Genomic DNA, 16,715 nt, shown 5'->3' on the forward strand with positions numbered 1-16,715 from the left:
TAGAAGAACTGTGGCGAATTCTCCAAGAAGCTTGGAACATCCTATCTGCCAACAACCAAGAAAAACTGTGTCCAGGTGTACCTAGGAGAATTGGTGCTGTTTTAAAGGCAAAGGTGGTCACACCGGATATTGATTTAGCTTTTTTATGTTACTGGACTTTGTATGACATTAAGTGATAAATGAAAACTATTTATGTCATTATTTTTGAAGACATCCTCACTATGCAACATTTTTCACAAGTGCCTAAAACTTTTGCACAGTACTGTATATATATATTTTGTCTTATTGTGTATATACTTTATTTTCTATCCAATTTTTATTATTATTCTATTTCTATTTATTTGTATTTATTTTTTATTATTATTATTATCTCTGTCTTGTTGCTGTATTGCATTGTTGTGCACTGGAAGCTCCTGTCACCAAGACAAATTCCTTGTATGTGTAAGCATACCTGGCAATAAAGCTGATTCTGATTCTGATTATATAAGGCTGCTTTAAAATTAAAGTAAATAGCATATACGCTAATATTTTTCCATTTGTTTACTGGTCTCATCCTCGGGATACCTATCCTGAGGTTTCCAGAGCCTGCCAGATCCAGCTTCGGTCCAGCCCGATGTCACACACACACAACCGATATGTCGCTGAGCGATGACTACTAACTGCAGCCTGTGACAACCAGACAGGGGCACTGCGATGATCACTGTCTGTATCACTTTAGTCTACTACAATGGACTTCACAGAGGATGAACAAATGCAAACTCCAGCAGTATGAATAGGAACACTTCAGTGGCCACTGCCTGCACCTCGAACTTAAGATGGACTACACAGTGAATACAATGCTATCACTGCAATCCAATCGAACAGCAAGGAACACTTCTGTGTCCACTGCTTGCATTACAGCATAATTTCTGTAAAGCTACTTTGAAATGAGTGTTGCGAAAAGTGCTATACAAATAAAAACGACTTGGCTTTTCTATTTTTCTATCGTTTTTAGTTCAATTATGGCATTCACATCATTCATGGGATTGTAGTTCATTCCCTCATGAAAGATGGTAGGTACTGTACACAGTAATACACAAAACGAATCCTCAAATACAAAGAAAAACAAAAATGAAATAAAGTGAGCCTGTTTAAACAAATGCTTCAAAAACTTTGCATCAAAAACATCACTGTAAAAGTCATCATTGACTGACTGTTATTTCAATTAATTGACTGTTGGAGGGTTTGTGAAAGCTCAACTAACAGTGAAACAGTAGAGGTAGCTCAACCAGATCTTTACCTACAGCAAGCAGAGATTATTATATGGACAGAGGCCTGAGGAATCTGATCAACACATTCACTTAATCACGTTACTTTTATATATGGAGTATATACGTACACATTAGTAATTGAGTTAGTATCTGTCATTGTGTACATTATTGCTACACTAGACCAATTTTAAAAAAAAATTCCCTCTGCGTACTACGGAGCTCCTGACTTACTGTAGAAAGGCAGGGATTTTTTTTTTTTTTTTTTAAATAGTTTTACATTCCCTCACAAAAAGTATTGCATTAACTGCAATAAATTTAACCATGGTTTTACTACAGTAACCATAGTTGAACTGGTATTTGTAGTAAAACCAGAGCAACCACAAAACTGATGCTGGTTTTAGTGGTAGTAGTAATGACTGAAGTTCAGGCATGTAACTCGTGTGAAAAGACAGCATTAACGAAGCAGTTTTCTGCATATCAGGCATTTTTCAAAGAGTAAATGTGTGCATAATGTGAATTATTGTGGTAAGGAAGTAGCCTTTTAGAAAATTCATTTGACATGGTCTTTGAAAATGAATCATAAACTATAAACAAAATAGGAGAACTTTTACCTTATGATTAGGACAAGAACAGGGTAAGATTTGTGTCTTTGAATTCATTGAGTTAGGTTGCGGCAAGGAGAGTGTCAGTATTTACAGTGTAAAGAAAAAGTATGTGAACCCTTTGGAATTAGCTGGTTTTCTGCATTAACAGGTCATAAATTTGATCTTCATCAAAGTCACGAGTATAGACAAACACAATGTGCTTAAGCTAACCACACACGAAAATTATAATATTTCATGTCTTTATTGAACACATCCCATTAAACATTCACAGCACTGGGAAAAAGTAAGTGAACCCTTGGATTTAATAACTGGTCGATCCTCTTTTGGCAGTGATAACCTCAACCAAGCGTTTCCGGTAGCTGCGGATTAGACCTGCTCAACTTTCAGAAGAAATTTTGGACCATTCTTCCTTACAGAACTGTTTTGGCTCAGACATATTCTTAGGATGTCTGATGTGAACGGCTCTCTTGAGGTCATTCCACAGCATCTCGATTGGGTTAAGGTCTGGGCTCTGACTGGGCCACTTCAAAAGTTGGATTTTATTTTTTAAGCCATTCTGTAGTGGATTTACTTTGATGTTTAGGGTCATTGTCCAGCTGCATCACCCAACTTCTACTGAGCTTCAGCTGGCTCACAGCCACTCTGACATTATCCTGTAGGATATCTTGATAAACTTGGGAATTCATTTTTCTCCTCGATGATGGCAAGCGGTCCAGGCCCTGAAGCAGCCCCAATTCGCGAAGCTCCCTCCACCGTATTTCACGGTTGGGATGATGTTTTCATGTTGGTATGCAGTACCCTTTTTAAGCCATACGTAGTGCTGCATGTTCTTCCCAAACAATTCAACCTTCAAAACAAATTTCAAAGTTTCAGAGTGCCAAAGTTTGGAAAAATTCAGGCATTCAGCAAAGTTTTTGTTGGAAAGCAGTAGTGTCCTGTCATGGACACCATGCCTGCTTAATGTTTTCTGTATAGTAGACTCATGAACTTGAGATGTTAACCAGTTTCAATGATTTCTTTAAGTCTTTAGCTGTCACTCTAGGGCTCTTTTTCTTTCTTTTTTTTTTTTTTTTTTTACTTCATTGAGCATTCTGCGATGTGCCCTTTGAGTCATCTTGGCTGGATGGTTACTTCTCCATTTATAGACAATTTGACTGTGGACAGATGAATATCTAAGCTCTTTGAGATAACTTTGTAACCCTTTTCCAGCTTTATGCAAAGCAACAATTCTTGATCGTAGGAGATCTTCTGAGATCTCTTTTTTGCAAGGCATGGTCCACGTCAGCAGACTCTTCTTGTGAACAGCAAACTCAAAATGTCTGAGTGCTTTTTATAAGTCAAAGTACAGCAGGTCTAACCCACACCTCCAATCTCGTTTCATTAATTGAATGGCAGGTTTGACAACTCTTGACTCTAATTAGCTTTTGTTGACATCATTAGCCTAAGGGTTCACATACTTTTTAAACCTACACAGTGAATGTTTGAATGATGTATTCAGTATGTACAAGAACAATACAATAATTTGTGTTATTAGTTAAAACAGATAGTGTTTGTTCATTATTGTAACAGATTTTAAGACAAATGTGTACAAAAATTCAGGTAATTCCAAAGGGTTCACATAATTTTCCTTGCCACTGTATATATGAAAATATTATTTGCAAATATTTTACAATACATTTTAGCTTTCCTAACAATTTTCTTTGAAGAATTCTGACTTTTGCACAAAAATCTCCTAAGTGACTTCTTTTAAAAGAGACCAGGGTTCATGAAATGCAACCATATTATTTTGGGCACAGTATGTCCTTGTCAGGTCTGTGTTAAAAAAAAAAAAAAAAAAAAGGAGCAGTTAAAGGAGTAGTTCACTTAAAAATTAAAATTATGTCATTTACTCAGTCTTATGTTATTCCAAACCCGTATGCCATGTTATTTTTTCTAGTTTGTGGCAATGAATATGTAAAGTGTGCACATTGCCTGTTATATAAACTAAAAGTATATGGGCCAATAAAAGTCCAACTTGTGAAGGTAGGAGCTTCCTGTATTCATTTTTCCTGTTGAAACTTCAGGTTCCAAGCTTATAAAAGTGATATGGAATACTAGCCTATGATTAAACTGAAGGAGTCATTTCAAGTTGAGAATTGCACTTATGTAGTAAATCAACTGTCACCTGCAGTTCTTCAAGGGACTTCATGTCTGACATTAGCTACATTTATATGGGCTGCAATAGTCTGACTATTGGTCTGTTTCAAAATTTTTTAAATTGAATGAAATTCCAATTGAGATGTTATTACAGTTTATAAAATTTGCTGACTCCTGTGTAGAGTATATGGGTCCAAATTAGTTCCTGAAGTCCCTCCAGTATCCAGTAACACATTCGTGCTACAGTTTAATTTTAGTGTACTCACAGTTATTTTACAGTTTAACTGTAATTTTATAATTGTATATTTTATTTTTAAGTTTAAAAACATTGAAAGGTAAAATTTGTCATCAAGCGGTTTGACTGCTCCATGATGCAAAATCCAGAGGGTCATAGTTGAATTGAGATTTACATGTAATCTCAATTCAATCATGCTTATTCCAAATATTTTAAATATGTAATATTTTAGGTAATCAGATGATGTTTCTTACATGTCAATTTCACATTCAGATTACTGTCATAGCCAGATTATTGCTGTTTATGAAAATGTAAACCAATTTTTGAAGACTTTATAAATTACTTTAGAAAAGGGCTGTCAATAATTTTCTTTTTTTTTTTTTTTTACATTTATACAACCTTCTGACACCACTTCATACTTGCCTGGATATACAACTCAAATGATCCAGGACAATGTTATGGTTACAACTATAACCCTGGTTCCTTGAAAGGAGGGAAAGAGGCCCTGGGTCATTTGCTGAAGCTATGGGAAGCTCTGCCCAGGAGCAACAATTTCTGAAGCCCTTTACAATAACTGTATTGGCAGATAACGTTTGACGCTCCACCCCCAATGCGCATCATCACGAGCATATAGGTGTAGCATGGCGCTATTTCATTAGGATTTCCAACTGAAGGGAAGAGATCTCTCAAACCCTTAACAGCGAGAATCAGTAGTGCGACCACCATACGCAGCGTCTCATTCCCTCCTTTCAGGGAACCAGGGTTATAGCCATAATCGTAACATTCCTTTCAAGTCGGTCACTTCGAATAACATCGAATAACATCCCGCCTAGCATGCACTAGCAATGCCTACTAGCCAGTTGTGTAGTTAAAGGCATTGATAGAAACTCCCCTTAATATTGTCAAATAGGAAAGGGAAGGATAAAAACCTCCAAGGTAGAGAAGCAACAGTGACACTAGCCAAGCTGGACGGTGGAGCACTGCAAACTACATCCATTCACACTGTGGTGAGGAAGACACCGAACAGTCCATGACTGTCGAGCTGATGTAATGCCAGTAGCCTACAGGGAGCGCAATGGCATCGACAACCCAGTGGGACAGTCTTTGCTCGGAGATGACCAAACCTTTTGAGCGGCCTCCAAAGCAAACAAAGAACTGATCCATCAGCCTTATTTGACTTGTATGGTCAAGGAACATGCGATGTACCCTCACAAGGCAGAGCATGTGCAGCTTCTGTGCCATGTTCATTGTGAACCATCTCGCACCTCGCAAAAACATAGCAACCAAGGGGTGTTTGCCCACTGACAAACCGCCTAGGGGGTCATGTCCAGTCACTGTAGCAGCGACACACTTTAAGCAGGGATGTAGTCAGTCCTGCATCCAAATACTCCAGTAGGAAGTGAAGTATTGGCTGCAGAGAGCAATGTGCTGGGTACTTACTGGTAGAGGAACAACATTCAGTGAAAACTCGCCACTTCAAGGCATATAGCTGCCACATAGTATGCTGGGGCCAGACATGAAGCTTCCACAGTTCTGGATGTGGATGCCAGATTGTGCCTCTCACTTGCGAGAGCAGGTCCCTCCTCAGTGGAATCCTCCACGAGGGCATCCAACAGCTCCACCAGCTCCAGAAACCAAGGGCGGCTGGGCCACTCGGCACAACCAACAGCATGGTTTCCCCGTCTTCCTGGACTTTTCACAACACTTGGTAAAGCAAATGAATGGGAGGGAATGCATGTTTGCATTTTGCTAGCCACTTGTGAGCTACAGCATCAAAGCCAAGTGGAGCCTGAGCCATGGAGTACCAGAGGTGACAATGCATTGTCTCCAGGGAGGCAAACAGGTTCACCATCTGTGTATGGATTTTCCATCCTAGTATTACACACTGACGCTAGAGCAATCTGCATTGCTGATCAGGTGACCAGGGACATGCATTGCACGTATTGACAGGAGATGCCTCTTGCACCAGAGGAGAAGCTGGTGCAGCAAGTTTGTCATCGAGGTCCTCAGTGAATTCCTGACAAATTTAGCCAGGAGTGTTTTTTGTTTAATCATTATAAGCTACTCGTGCAGCTATGGAAAGAATGACACCGGCAGCGAAACTCGGAGGTCATAATCCACTCGTTAAAGCTGTGCAATATCAACGGCAAAGCGAGGCTCATCTGTCTGTCGAAGCACAGCAATGAAACGGAAATTAATCCACACGCTTACAATGTGCAGTATCAATGGTGAAGCGAAATCTCGACTTCAGAGCACAACAGGTAGAAGAAAATAATCCACTCGCTGTGAAAGTGTGCAGTTTCAACGAAGAAACAAATATTCGGGTCTTCAGAATACAAGAGACAATACCACAACCCTGAAGGAGAAAATTCTGATGAAATGGTGCTGTGCTCCACCTATATGCTCACGATGATTCACGCATTGGGGGCGGAGTGTCAAGCGCTATCTGCCAATAAATTGGCATGATTATAAAGGTCTTCAGAGATTGTCACTCCTGGGCAGAGCTTCCCATCGTGTCAGCAACTGATGCAGCGTTGAAGTGACCAACTTGAAAGGGAACATTCATTTACAGTATATAAAATATTTTTTTTTATAAAAAAAAAAAAAGGTGATGTGGTTCAAAGTATTTCCTTATTAAAAGTCTTAATATACATACATACATATTCTGATGAAGCCATCATCATTATGATAAATACAACATTTCCAGTGTAACATGAGAAGGTGATAATGTCCGTATATAAACATTCTACTGTAAAGTGTCTATAAGCACACAACATTATTACACATAAAAAGGTAAAAAAAAAAAAAAAAAAAAGTGCAAACATTTCTTTACATGTATAAAAACAATTGATTTAAAAATTAAAATACATACAAATGTATATATCATGCATTTGTTCTTTAAGAGTTTACACTTCTCAGGCCTACATCTTGCAAGCTAAAATTCATATACATTATTTTTTATTTTTGTTTGTGTTTTTTCTTTGTTTTTACAGATAGTTCAGAAAATAAAAGTGCTTTTTTTAACAGATTAGTTCAAATGTACATATTGCATGTCCCTATGAAAGCATACGTATCAAAAGATAATTCGAGAGGTCAGTGGAGAGCAGACAGTTTAACGGATATCAGAAATCATGTACATTTATATGTGTCTTCAGTCTGTGTTTTTGTATATTTGTTTGTTGCATTCAAGGGTTACATGTTCCTGCACTAGCAAAGGCAAACAACTATATGATATAGAACTGTATATATACACACCTGCCCATATACCCAAATCTATTGGAGCTGCCATAGTAGGGTGGCACAAGCACAAGAGAACAATATAAATGTGAGAGTTTTTATTTTGGTGTTTTTGTTGAATTACGTTAACATATATATATATATATATATATATATATATATATATATATATATATTTCTTAGATTTAGCTTACTAAATATATATTTACATAAACTCAGGCCTTTATATTCATAATAGAATCACATTTGTATATGCACCTTGTAGGTGCTCTGGAAAGGAAGCATCTGTACATGTGAAGTCAGTTAAATCCGAGTGCCACACACTCCATTCATGTCTGAACAGATTATTGGGGAACATTTTTGGTGAATACAAAAAATCACTATTTTCTTTGATTTGAGTTTCATCCAGCACTCTATATTGCAGTGACAGTTTAAATGTGTCTTCAGAGAGTAGATTTACACACTTTACTCTGAATCTAACTTCTAACCACAAGCCTTGTGCACATTAATGGAGATGATCCAACCCTTTTATGGAACCATGGAGTATATTTGCTCTACAGGTGAACATACTTCATCATTGCTGCTTATCGGGAATGCCCTGAAGTTTTTTATTGGATAGATCTTTTCACATAGTTCCTGATATCCACATTTTTTTCTTCATTTTAATCTTTCTGTATGACTTGTTTTATTATATTTTTTCCGTGGCTTTATGTCCTGGTCATGAGGCAGTTTACAATCTTTACTACATTATTTTGACCAGTGTTAAAGTATTTGTTCTTAAAGTGGCTAATCATTTTTCTTTTTGAATCACTGATTTTGCACCAATATTGTGTTTCTCAGCCCCTTGGGGCCAATAATGATGTGTGTGGGTGTGTGTTTGTATCACTTTAGCTTCTGTGCAACTCAAAGTAAAAGGGTGTGTGTGCTGGTATAATGTCTGTGTTTGTGCTCCACTGCACAAGTTTATTTGAATGCGTTGCATATGTGTGTGTGTGTGTTTCAGTTTTGAGGGCCCTGGCCCCAGCCTCCTGCACTTGGGGGACGGCTCAGCTCTCCGCTTCCTGATTGGTCGAGTTCAACACTATCACAGTCTGAATCCTCACACAGCGCACGAGTCTGTGAACAGAGAAAGTAGGATCAAACTTGTGGACATTATATGTTTGCATTGTAACATACAGTGGTAGACTAAACTAACATAGGCAGGTGAAACTCATGCGAGGAACATGGGGTCAAATTGTATGTTGTATGTCCCTGCTGAGAAGATCAGCATTGCTGGTCACCAGCTTATATTGTGTTTTGGGTGCTGGTCCCCCAGCACAGGATGCTGGTGTCCCCACCAGGCTTTTAAACTAGCCTAACCAGCTTCATCAGATAGACCATTAAGGTCAACCAGCTTCACCAGCATAAACCAGCCAAGACCAGCATGGGAATTGCATGCTGGTTAAGCTGGTCTTTTTTGGCAGGGGTGTAAGCATGTTGCGTACCTCCAGGATATTTTGTTCAAGGTCAAAGTTAGCTCTCTCAGCTTCGAGGGCCGCAGTCTCTCTTTCAGACAGAGTGGGGTCTGTGATATCAGCAGGAATCTCAGAGCCTTGAGAGATGAGGTCATCGCTGCGGTCATCCAACCGCTCATCTGTGTTAGTACTGACCACGTCTGGTGTGCCACTGTGGGAGTGATCTGTTGTATGCCCCTCCTCTCCCTCTGAAACGGACAGGTTCTCAGAACTGAACGTGGATACTGATTGGCACTTAGTTATACTGGTCGGCCGTCTGTAAATTGCACATTAAAGAACACATAAGTAATTCAATGAGGACATGATTAAAATTAAAATGACTAAAATGCTAAAAACATACTCCAATTAGAATACTCTCATTGCCAGTCTTTAGTGGCAGTTGATGAACATACAGAAAACCTTTGGAAAAGTTTGCAACTACTGCCCAAAATATCTATGGCACTAAAGGTTTGCATATTTATCTTTGGTAACTATAAATGTTTGCCACTACTGGCCAAAGGCTCTATGGAAAATCTTTGGTGACTGAAAATGTTTGACACTTCTGTCCAAAAGTAGTACAGAAAATCATTGTTAACTATAAATGTTTGCTACTACTATCTAATAAATCTATGGCAAATCATTGGTAACTAAATTTTTGCCACTACTTGCCAAAAGATCAATGAAAATGTTTGGTGACAATAAATGTTTGCCACTACTGTCCAAAAGAACTACAGCAAATCTATTTTAACTGTAAATGTTTGCCACTACTCGCCAAAAGATCAATGAAAAAATTTTGTGACAGTAAATGTTTACCACTACTGTCCAAATGAACTATGGCAAATCTTTGATAACTGTACATGTTTGTCAGTACTCGCCAAAACATCAATGGACAATTTTTGATGACAGTAAATGTATGCCACTACTAGCCAAAAGATCAATGGCAAATCTTTGGTAACTGTAAATGTTTGCCACTACTCGCCAAAACATCAATGGACAATTTTTGATAACAGTAAATGTATGCCACTACTAGCCAAAAGATCAATGGCAAATCTTTGGTAACTGTAAATGTATGCCACTACTCGCCAAAATATCAATGGAAACTCTTTAACTGTAAATGTTTGCCACTACTCTCCAAAAGATCAATGGCAAATCTTTGTTAACTGTAAATGTTTGCCAGTACTGTCCAAAAAAACTATGGCAAAACTCTATTAACTGTAAAAATACTCGCCAAAAGATCAGTGGCAAATCTTTGGTAACTGTATATGTTTGCCACCACTAGCAAAAAGATCAATGTAAAACCTTTGTTAAGTGTAAATGTTTGCCACTACTCACAACAAAAGATCAAAGGCAAATCTTTGGGAACTGTAAATGTTTGCCAATATTTGCCAAAAGATCAATGGAAAATCTTTGTTAACTGTAAATGTTTGCCAATACTCACCAAATGATTAATGGAAAACCTTTGTTAACTGTAAATGTTTGCCACTACTCACAACAAAAGATCAAAAGCAATTCTTTGGTAAGTGTAAATGTTTGCCACTACTCACCAAAAGATCAATGGAAAATCTTTGTTAACTGTACATGTTTGCCACTACTCACAAAGAAAGATCAATGGAAAATCTTTGTTAACTGTACATGTTTGCCACTACTCACCAAAAGATCAATGGAAAATCTTTGTTAACTGTACATGTTTGCCACTACTCACAAAGAAAGATCATTGGCAAATCTTTAGTAAGTGTAAATGTTTGCCACTACTATCCAAAAGATCAATGGAAAAATGTTGTTAACTAAACTTTTTTCACTACTCACCAAAAGATCAATGGAAAATGTTTGGTAACTGCAAATGCTTGCCACTACTCGCCAAAAGGTCAAAGGCAAATCTTTGGTAACTATAACTGTTTGCCACTACTGGACAAAATATCTATGGCAAATCTTTGGTAACTATAAATGTTTGTCACTACTAGTTAATAGATTAATGGCAAATATTTGGTGACTGTAAATGTTTGCTACTACTAGCCAATAGATCTGTTGCAAGTCTTGGTTGACTGTAAATGTTTGCCAAGAGAGTCCAAAACATCTATGGCAAATCTTTGGTAACAAAATAATTTGTGACCAAAGACAAACCCTTCGCAAACAAATGTGCATACAGTGTCCCATTATGTGAATACTTTTACCTAATGTAACATGCAATTTATCTGTAAAGCCCAAAGTATACTTTTTTACATGGTTTTTACACATATACTAGCTTATGCAAACAGTCAAATACTCTAGCCTTTCAAAGTATTCTCCATTTGACACATATAGTCGATGTGTGCCTGCTACGACTGCTATGCAATACTGTACTTTTTCTCTTCAGGAGTTTAGACCCATAACGATGTCTTTATAGTCTTTCAGACTCAAATTATACAAATACAGGAATCTACTGTCCTCCTTAAACACGTGGTCTTGACTTGCACATCCAATCTTGTTGTTTTACCTATGTCTCCTGGACGCTCAGGTGAACAAACTCAGAGTTTCATAATAAGTTTCAGGTTGACAAAACCAGATAGTGCCAAACCGGGTTATACTGGGTTCAGCGATCTCAAGACGCTCGCTATAAATCTTCTCTGTCAACTCAGAGTTTGAACGAGATATTTGCAAAGAACAGCCATTGCGTTAAGCTTTAAGAGAGTCAGGGCGAATTACTTCTAGAGAGAAATTCAGCATGATTTACTTCTCAGCTGAAGATCAAGAGACCATTATCAATATATGAAGACTTTAAACAATTACACAATAAGAAGAAACACTGCTGCTGCTCGTGGAAGTTTGAGGTGACTTCTGGAAAAAATAACTGAATCTAATCTGTAATTAATTTTATATAAGTTCACAATAAGAACACACAGTCTTATTAAATTGAAAAGTTTACAAAATCAGTATTTTAATTTAAAAAGTAAAAGATTTATATTAATTTTAATTAAAAGCCTAATATGTAAGGAATAACATATTGAATTGTTGAATTGTTGAAAAATAATGCACACCCGAGGTGGTAATGTGGTCATGACGCGCAGCGGAGTGACCGTTGCACCTCGGGTGTGCATTATTTTTAAACAATTCAAAGGGCCGGAGTCAATTATTCTGCTTATACCGTGATTACCACACCTTAAGACATCGTTCAGGGTTTTATCGCAAGACATTTTCTGGTTTTCGGCCCTAAAACGCTCTTGTGAGTGGAACTACTTTCTTCCGCCACATATTCAGCGTCTTGCTGTAATACAGTCGGAGCATTCGTTGCTAATTCGAAAACGTCACGTTAGAACTAGCAATGGAGGCTTGTGCTGCTTTACTCGAGGACTTACTGGAGTAACAAGTTAGTGCGTTTCTGCATGTGTGAGTGAGAGTTTGCATTTGAGGGATCGAAAGAGAGAAACTCAGAAAATGAGAGCGATCGCTTCTGGGATTACCTTTTTTGTTGCAGCTCTCGTCAGAAGTAACATTGCTTCAAAATCGGCATATTCCCATTATAAACCTTAACAACTTTTTTCATCCCCATGCGCTGACATGACGACTCTGTTTTACTCTCACGAGTATGTTTGGGCCTAAGTCTGTGCGTTACGTGTATAATGAGTGTCCATGAGTGTGGGAGTGTGTGTGTGTGAGAGAGAGGGGGAGTGTGAGGGTTTTTACCACAAATATCTCAGATCATATAGAAACTGTTGTATTGATCAAGTGTATCTTGCTCTGATACAGCTCAAGCCTTAGTTGAGAATCACCTTACGAACACTTCTGCAAACAGTATTTTTTCCAGAGGCTCTCAGCATCAGGCACTGCATACAGGTACAGTTATTAATGTAGTAATAATAATTTCTTAAAGGGGCTGAAAGTGATTTTTTTCATGGAAAAGTATGCAAAAATGTTCCTACTCCCTTAAAGATATTAATGAAATAAGTGTCCTGAGATATCTCACCGGTCTCTGTGACAGCTGTAGACTTTGTGACCACGGACATTGATGCTTTTCACCTGTCAATCATTTTGCTCATTCTAATTTGAAGCAGATCACTGAGAGTATGATTCATAATATTTGTCAGTTGAGGGCGCTATTGTGCCACTGTTCAACTTGACAGCTACAGGAACAATGCTGCTTTTTTGCTCAGTTTTTGTCTCAAAATTATCTTTGGAGAGTGGGGTTTTGGAATGAGGGGGCGTGAAACGCTAAAATCGCTTACAGAAACTTTAATACATAGGCCTAATATATTAAATCTTAATATATAAATCTTAATTCATTAAATATACAGTTTATATTTCTCTGTGGAGCGAAAGATACAGGGGGAGTGACATTATTGCATCAGAGATAACACTTTCCTCACAGCTGATTGGTTCAGTATCTGCTGCAATCTGTTTACATAAAAAAAAAAAAAAAAAAATCTACTCCAGAGCAGGTTAGCCATGTAGCTTAAATTACTATTGTGATGAACACAGATTAAAACCTTCTTGTATGAGACAGCCACGTTGTTCACTGGCATGTACATCATCTTCTTGCACTACTTCGTGAAAGCAACGGCCCCAACGGTGAGTGTTGCCACCTCGTGGACCCAGTTAGTGAAAACAATTCAAGGCGCAGGAGCAGACTATGTGTACGGAGTAAGCACGGTTAGAAAAACACGCGTACATCACGTACCTTGCTGATGACGAAATTTACGTCACTCGCCCTGTACGCATGCAGTAGGTTTCCTGCCCAAAAATGTATTTTCCTGCTGTCAGTTTGCAGTAAACACTGCTGAAAAGCATGAGTAGATAGCCACTTCAAGCAATTTTCAAGAAAAAAGCCAGAATATTTATTTATTTATTTATTTTATGAATTTGGACGTACACCTTTACACACATACACAAATTCTCAACTAGCTTAGTTTATAAAGAAAAAGTATTTATATTCTTACCGTCGTCTTGGTAACTCCACCTCGCTGTCCACCTCACCCTCCTCTTCCTCTGAAGAAACGCCTCGCCGCTACAAGAATACAACACATCTTCTGTCATTGTGTCATAGCTACCGAATTCAATTAAAAAGAAAATAAAAGAACCTTTAAAATGTTGTTTGTCATTTTGACATATGAAAACAAAAGAGGAAACCATTTAAACCTAGAGCATCCTTTTTTCGTTTTATCCATCTAAGAGATGTATATGCACTGGGGCCTGTTAATAAGACGACGTACTGTAACTTTACGCTAACGCATATATCTATATCCACTGTCTTGTTGTACCATACAACTCACTTTGTGCCATAAATCTACTTGGATATATATTTGTTGCACTGTAGTTTCCTGAAGGAACCTCATATTGCTTTGTTCCTTGCTCTGCAAAGTGCAAAAATTACAATAAAACTGACTTTGATTTGTTTGCCCAGTAGTCCATGATGAACATTTTATGATAAATATTATTTTCAGCTTTATAACAGTTGCCTCTGTCCCGCATTTATGTGCATAGGGAGGCGCAGACGTGTTTGTTTAAAACAGTACACCAGATGGTCTGTAATTTCCTTCTACTAAATCCTGATTAATTACTGGACCAAAAACCTCTAAACTTAAGATGATTGAATGCAATCTGTCTCTCAATGGATGTACTGGTTATTCATATTCTAGGGTGGCACTTAGGTGGCTCAGTGGGTAGCACTGTCGTCTCACAGCAAGAAAGTTCACCCAGGGCATTTCTGTGTGGAGTTTGCATGTTCTCCCTGTGTTTGAATGGGTTTCCTCTGGGTGCTCCGGTTTCCCCCACAGTCCAAAAACATGCAGGTTATGTGAATTGGAGACTGTAAATTACCCATAGGTGTGAGAGTTAATGCAAATTTGTATATGTTTGTGTGTTTTAGCCCTGTGATGGACTGGCCATCTGTCCAGGGTGTTTCCCTGCCTTCGGCCCGAGACAGCTGGGATAGGCTCCAGCACTACCCACGACCCTACATAGGACAAGCGGCTATAGAATATGGATGGATCTTGGACTTGCATCATCATTTAAACTCAGTAGTTTTCAGTTTCAGATGTCATTGTAGAAATTCTCCATTCACAGTCAGCCAGGATTAAGTTAACTCGTGAGTGAAAGTGTCCAAATACAGTGCAGTCCAAACATCTGAAACCACATTTTTCTAATTTAATGCCATTTTTTTATTATTTTTTTATTATTACAAATGATATTATATCAACGTTTATTTTACAAAACAAAACAAAAAAATATTGAGTGAAAAATTTACATGAATGAATGTCTAAGTATTTGGTATTTTAATGACAGTGCGCACTCGAGCTGGCGCAAAACCTGATGACAATGTTATCCAGCATGATTTGAGAATATTCCAAAAAGTATTACAAAATCAAAGAAATCAGTTAACATAGTCAGTCACAAATTTTCTTACATTTGTTTAGACAAAGAAAGATTGGTGCAGAATCTTAAATATTTCCTATTCATTTTCAACATAATTGTTTCCATAAAATGTTTCCTTGTTCAAAATCCTAAATCTTTTATGCTTATTTCCAGGTTTAAATTATAGTTTGAATCCCACATTTTCAAAGTTTTCTCAGCCTTCTGAACCCCACTCATAACATAAAATCTATGCATAAAATACACCAAAAAGACATTATACCTCAATTATAAAGTAGATGAAATAAAGCACCTGTTTGCGAGTGATAGCAGCGCGATACAGTATGGCTGATGGAGTCAGGTGACTTCCACTGGATCCCCTGGGTAGTCGGACCGCCCCGGTGCCCTCTTCCCTCTCCTCCACATGAGTTCGGCCCACAGGCCCACCTCTAGCACAGCAGGGCGAGTCTGGGCTGCTGGAGAACGGCAGTGACGCCGCATCTTCGCTTGCTGTGTCACTTTTGGGCGGAGTCTCATCTAGCCCCGCCCCCGCTCCAGTCACGCCGCTGGTTTCTCCTCCCAGAGCTTCAGTTGTGCTGGCGCTGACTCCATCTTCTACCCGACGGGCGGAGCACAGCAAATCTGGGCTGGAGGATGAGAGTTTGAGTGGGGGCGGCTCCAGCTGGCCCTCCCTCATCGCGCCCTCAGACCCCGTTTCTGCGAGAGGCGGAGCGGGAGTCGTTGTGTTGGACAGGGTGGACTCTCTCTCTTGGCTGGCAGGGGCTGATGGGTGTTTAGGTCCAGACAGATCCCCGCTGCTTCCTCGTCCGCTCCTCCGGTGGCGAGTTTTAACCCTGCGGGCACGACTAGGCGAAGTGGGGCCTCGGTTCGCACACGGTGGGACGGTCACCTGCAGCACACCAGTGTCCATCTTAGGCAGAATGATCTCTGACCTCAGGAGGTCAGGCCTGGATACAGAAGATTATAATGACATCATTAGTTACATTAGTTTTTTTCCTGATTAGTCGCACTTTACATTATAGTGTCAGTGTGCATGATGTCAATCCATATTTAAGCGGTTTTATGTTTTTATTTTGTGGAACACATTTGCTGGGTTTCCATCCAACTATTTTTTTGCAAATGTTAAATTTGCGCTTAAGAAATCTAAAACTCTGAACGGAAATGCTCGATATGCGCATAAACTCTTAAAATTCACTTCAGTTTATGCACTAGGCAGAGGTGGATTTTCTAGAGTTTCGTCAAAATCAAATGCGCAAAATTAGTCAAAAGTCAAAATGCACATTATGGTGATGGAAACTGTTTATTCGCAAAACTATAACGTGTTTAAACCATTTGTGTACATGTTATGGGTATGCGATAGCTTGATGTGACTGGCCCAATGAATGGTCCGACCTTGGCACACAATTCTTTAAACATA

At 38.6% G+C, this 16,715-nt stretch overlaps 1 protein-coding gene across 1 annotated transcript in view; it reads right to left on the minus strand.

Moving 5' to 3' along the window:
• Positions 1-6,844: 6,844 nt before the first annotated feature.
• The window catches only part of LOC127447263 (mitogen-activated protein kinase kinase kinase 12-like), a 58,403-nt gene continuing 48,532 nt past the window's right edge, over positions 6,845-16,715 (minus strand). Inside the window, exons 11-14 of the mRNA XM_051709032.1 lie at positions 15,591-16,245; positions 13,867-13,934; positions 8,948-9,233; positions 6,845-8,579 (exon numbers count right to left, since the gene is read on the minus strand). Of these exons, the coding sequence (XP_051564992.1) occupies positions 8,463-8,579; positions 8,948-9,233; positions 13,867-13,934; positions 15,591-16,245 (1,126 nt within the window). The 3' untranslated portion in view covers positions 6,845-8,462. The remainder of the gene's footprint in view (positions 8,580-8,947; positions 9,234-13,866; positions 13,935-15,590; positions 16,246-16,715) is intronic.

This window comes from Myxocyprinus asiaticus, chromosome 10, assembly GCF_019703515.2.
Source record: "Myxocyprinus asiaticus isolate MX2 ecotype Aquarium Trade chromosome 10, UBuf_Myxa_2, whole genome shotgun sequence".
In the NCBI taxonomy this organism is placed as follows: domain Eukaryota; kingdom Metazoa; phylum Chordata; class Actinopteri; order Cypriniformes; family Catostomidae; genus Myxocyprinus; species Myxocyprinus asiaticus.